This window comes from Triticum urartu, chromosome 3A (genome assembly GCF_056163025.1).
Source record: "Triticum urartu cultivar PI428250 chromosome 3A, HENAU_Tu73, whole genome shotgun sequence".
NCBI lineage: Eukaryota > Viridiplantae > Streptophyta > Magnoliopsida > Poales > Poaceae > Triticum > Triticum urartu.
Window position 1 is genome coordinate 665,785,252 of NC_141875.1, and position 5,003 is coordinate 665,790,254.

The 5,003-nt window shown below is 46.3% G+C and overlaps 1 protein-coding gene across 2 annotated transcripts; it reads right to left on the reverse strand.

The window, feature by feature from the left end:
* Positions 1–2,223: 2,223 nt before the first annotated feature.
* LOC125531603 (uncharacterized) lies at positions 2,224–4,483 on the reverse strand. 2 transcript variants are annotated; one of them, XM_048695942.2, is made up of 4 exons: positions 4,172–4,483; positions 3,942–4,099; positions 3,299–3,383; positions 2,224–2,584 (listed from the first exon to the last, which is right to left on the reverse strand). In XM_048695942.2, the coding sequence occupies exons 1-4, from the start codon at positions 4,214–4,216 to the stop codon at positions 2,420–2,422; spliced, it is 453 nt and encodes a 150-aa protein (XP_048551899.2). In that variant the 5' UTR covers positions 4,217–4,483; the 3' UTR covers positions 2,224–2,419. The 2 variants fall into 2 exon arrangements, with proteins under 2 accessions (XP_048551899.2, XP_048551900.2); XM_048695943.2 differs by having other exon boundaries at positions 2,224–2,598.
* Between the last annotated feature and the right edge of the window lie 520 nt (positions 4,484–5,003).

Consider the following 5,003-nt stretch of genomic DNA (forward strand, 5'->3'; position numbering starts at 1 on the left):
TTTCTGTTCTTGAGAATTAGGACTTCGAAATAAGACAACTCTATAACCTATTTTGACAAGTTTTAAAATTTGAATTCTCAATCATGGTGAAGCAAAGATAAAATATGCAAATATATTATAAACTGGACAATCGGTCAAAAGGATAAAACATATTCAAGCTTGGAGATCACGTGAAAAAGTAGGGGCAGATGAAGCATTGCATATCTTGGTGGGTGGAGCACATGCTCCTTGTCTCCACACTTTTGGTAACAATAAAACATGAAGCTGATGTTCTCTTCCTCTATCACTTGCTCCATTTTCTTGCTGATGAGGTCAAGAGTGAATATTCTACGTACCACACTTCTTTTGCCCCACGAGTACTACACATGTGCTCTCTGCAAAGGACAAGATTTCAATTCCCTCGACTTGCCGGGGCATCAGCTCGGACCGCACCCATCCTTCCATACCCTCATAGCTATGATCATTGTCTTGTTCTTGCTTGGTCCAAAGTTCAAGGATATATTTTTCTCTTATATGAAAAAATGAAAGCTTTTCTTTCTCAAGGATGCATGGTAACGGGGGTGGCAAGCCATGTTTGATTTTAATTGGGATCTTGGCTAAGGTAACATTTGTCGTGTCAGCAGTTATATATGTTGAGCGTGTAGAAGTTTGTATTGTCTCAGTACAACCAATGCACAATGTCACCGTTCACCACGCCGGCGCGTGGCCCAGATACTACCGGATTCGCCACCTATGCCGACGGCCACGGGCCGTCCGCATAGGCCGACCGCCGTCGGCTTAGATCTATGCTGACGGCGGCCGTCGGCATACCCCCGTCGGCATAGATCACGTAAGCGTAGTCTGCCAGACCGTCGGCATAGTTTAGCCGTCGGCACGGCTTCCGTACGGCCGTCGGCATAGTTTAGCCGTCGGCAGGAATTTTCACCTGACGGCAACAGACGGCGCCGTCAAAAGCGCTGACGAATCATCGACCGCCGCGTGGCAGAGGTATGCCGACGGCCAAGCCATCAGCATAGATGAAAATCTATGCCGACGGCCAGGCCGTCGGCATAAATCTGCCACGCGGCAGCCGCTGGGCGCTCCTGTCATTGCATGTGTCATGGCATAGATGCTGCCACGTGTCATGGCATGCGAGCTCTGGTTGCATGTCTATGCGGACAGCAAAGCCGTCGGCATAGTCAAGCTATGCCGAGGGCAATGCCGTCGGCATACTTGCTGCCCAGAAGCAAAAAAAAATTATACCAGCCAAAAAGGCTAGTAATTTCATAGTTGATACATTAGCCAAAAAGGCCAGGGTTGGTCATGTTATGTCCCAATAATAATCCTCATGAATATATAAGTTACACAAGAAAAAACGTTGTTTGTCCGCTCATTATAGTACTAGTGTTAGGTAGAGCTCATATACAAGGGTATGAGCAATACAACAATGTCTGGAATGGACATGCAGGAATATAACAACATAGCCCACAGCAAAGGGTACAGGGTATACAATCATAACATAGTTTTTCCACTAGGTGCAGAGTAGGTATTTAAACTGGACACAAATAGCCCCTGTGATGATTTAGTAGATACAGAGTAGGAGTATGTAGGACTTGATCATGAGGTAATATGAAAATCAACAAAACAAAGCAAAAAGGTATTTTGGAGCATCTTGAACTCCTTGACAAATAGACCAAGTGCTAACTAAGGAACATGTGAGTGTACACATATGGTTCCTGTGATGCTGGTTGTAAGCAAAGAAGAGGAGTTGACCAATGCTAAAATGTTGAACTCCCTAAAAGAGAAAGGCATGTTCTCTGAAAGCACATACATAGTTCTAATCTAGACGCAACTGTAAGTCAAAATCGAAAGTCTAGATCAGATTGCATACATAACGATAAAACTGAATTACACACACAAAAGATTCAGATTTTTTTTGTGGCAACAAGGAAGCAAGCAAACTAATTGGCAAACAATGCAGCAATGTCCAGGTGATTGAGTACTAGGATTTGACAGCAATAGCACCAAGTTAAATTCAGTCAAGCGTGTAAGTAGATTCAGACGAGCAGCATACCAAGCAAAAAAATCAGATTTCAAACAGGCTAGCTAGCTGCAATTTGATGCAATCCTGATGGTACAAACATGCTAGCTAGATTAAACACCAACAATTAACACAGCCTAGCTGCAGTAACTAACAAGGCCATTATAAATTATTAGCATGCATGATCTGCAGTACTAGGAGGCTGAATCAATACACATCACAGTAACCACAAATGGGGTCTAATACAAGAGCAGAATTTAACAAGTGTGCTACTCCGAATCATCATTACTTGTAAATAGGAATGATCTTTTCCATGACACAGGCACGACAAGCACAAACAAAATCACCCATGCACATGAAACAGAGCAAGGTACTAATATAGCAGCACAAGAGAGGGAGCTAGAGGTAGGAGATGGATTCACATGAGAGGAGGTTGTAGTCGATGGCGCACACAACCACGGTCGCCGTCACGCGGTAGAGGAGGTTGTAGCCGAGTTGGACCATGTGTGGGGCGTCGTCGTGCCGGTGGATGCCCTGGTTGTCGTCATCGTCAATGAAGGATGCCTGTTACTCCGAATCTAACAAACAAGTAAGAGCTAGTGTTGTTGATCTAGTACAAAAATTAAGCAAGCTAGTATAGGAGACACACGTGCTGCTAGTATCTACAGAAAGCAATCAAGTTGCCTGTGTGTGTGCTTGAGCTAGCTTAGTATGTACGGTCCATGGTTGGGCTCTAAAACTAACAGAGCATGCTAGCGTCAACAGAATCAATCACAAGGTTATTTTGTTGTTGTTGCTAGCACTGCTAGCTGTATGTGTTGATCCATCCATCCATGGACCTAACTAATGTTGCTGTATCTCTAAACGAAGTGCAGCAACACAAGAAGACGAACTAAAACCGTGGAGCACATGTGTACCTATACTCATCCATGTCAAACTATACAAATAAATAAATGACTTGTTCATACAAATCCCTCTAGGATTCCTTCATACAAGAGGATTTGCATCACATATTCGTCTACCTCCTCCTCAAATAGTGCGTTCAGTTGAATAGCAAATGAGTTAATGAGATGTAATGTACTATCTGTCTAGTAATGGCTGATGCTTCTATATATCCATACTTGTTGGTCTCGTTTATTAATGTACTGCCTCCATCCATAATAATAATATAAGAGCATTTTTTGGCACTAGTGTGGTTTCAAAAACGCTCTTATATTATGGGTCAGAGGTAATACAATCTAGTCTAGTAAATCACATCTAATTTAACATGTAGCTTACCAGTAAAGCCAAGACAGCAAAGAACTTTGCTCCTCGTGTGCTGATACTGCTTTCCCCATTTTCTTTTTTTGCCAAAACTAATGTACTGTACATGAGGATGAATGAGTCAACCAACCGAACAAACAGGCCACAATCAATCAATATATATAAATAAAAATTACAGTAGCTAGACCCCTTGGACAAAAGCTTTCTGGACATTTTAAACAGGAAAGATAGCGATTTCGTTCTGCATTTTTTTCTTCCCAGTAAGAAAGGTAGACAATTGGATCAGGATGAGTACACCAACAAACGGCGGAGCTACTAGTTGTCCTTATGAGGGAAGACGAGACAGAATGGAAATCAAAGTGGTTCGACCACGAACTGCCAGATTACATACAGCAAAAAAGATGAGTTTTTTTCCTCATGTAGTCTCCTCAAATTAAAACTCCATAAATTTGCTGCTAGAGTTACAGGTTTATAGTTTAGATTGATGAGGGCACCTCCGTGCTTGCACTGAACATGCCAAACAGAGCATGTGCGTGTCGTTTCGAGTTGAAGATGCCAAACAAATCTGAACCTCCTCCCCGAGGAGATGGAGGTGGAGGATTTGCAGCAGCAATAGTGAGCAGAGGAAGGAGGCGGAGGAGATGGAGGTGCTACCTACCGAGCTGGGTCGTTGTGGCCGTGCTTGAGCTCGGCAGGCCCCGCCTCCTCGAGCAGGACAGGGCCGCCAGCTAGGTGCGCCCCTCGTCCTCTGCCTCCTCGAGCAGGAAGGACGGCGCCCTCCTGCCGTTGTTGCCGTCCAGACCGCTCCAAGGTGACCTGCAGCAAGGGAAGGAAAGGAGATGGTGAGGTGGGGGTGGATTCGGGTGAGGAAAAAGGGGAAGGACGTACCTGCGCCACGCTGGTAACGGATCCCTCGAGCTCTGGCCTCGCCATCGCCGGATGTGCCTGATCCCGGCGATGATAGGGGTGGCAGCCGAAACCCTAGCTAGCCACGGGGACGGTGGAGGGCATGAGCGCCGATTCTGGATGTGGGGAAGGGGAGCGGACCTAGGGGAGCTCGGGGGCGTGCTGCGCGCCGCCGGAGCTCACCGGAACTGGCCGGCGTGGGTGGTGGCGGCGGCGAGGGAGAGAGATTCGTGGGGGAGAGGAGTCGCGAGAGACAGAGAGGTTCGGTTCGTGGGGAGAGAGCGAGGTAGGGGTCGGGTGGGATCGTTTATCTTTTTCTTTTCTTTTTCTTCTTTCCTCTAGATGGATGGATGGATGTGGGGTGGACAGCTAGATGGATAGATGGATGGATATGCGCCACGTCATCGATCCGTGGCACAAATGTTTCCACCAATAGGAACCAATCTCATACAATTGTGTTCTTTCTCTTTTTTTTTCTAATTTCTTCTACCATCTTGGACCGACCGACGACGATCCGTGAGGGCAGAGGAGGGCAGCGAGGAGGAGATGGTGAGGTGAGGTGGGGAGGGAATGGATCGGGGAATGGTGTGTTCGGTATGACGACTATGCGGGAAATTGCAGATCTGCACGGCGGCCACCTGAAATGATGTCCAGAAGTGGTTTTGTCAAATCATATATGATGTCTTTGCGGTATGTGTAGGCCTAGTGCAACCCAAGGAGGGGCAGACCCCACCACAGGGAGGCGAATGTACCTCGGCGGCATGCCGGATCCAGCTATTAAAATCGAATAAAAATCACACGATGCAGGAAGTAC

Bases quoted from the DNA above. Each gene is read 5' to 3' on its own strand.
- LOC125531603 (XM_048695942.2), bottom strand. From the start codon at position 4,216: ATGGCGAGGCCAGAGCTCGAGGGATCCGTTACCAGCGTGGCGCAG. The intron at 4,100-4,171 runs GTACGTCCTTCC...CCCTTGCTGCAG, and splicing joins CCGTTACCAGCGTGGCGCAG to GTCACCTTGGAGCGGTCTGG. The intron at 3,384-3,941 runs GTAGGTAGCACC...CCTCATGTACAG, and splicing joins GGCCACAACGACCCAGCTCG to TACATTAGTTTTGGCAAAAA.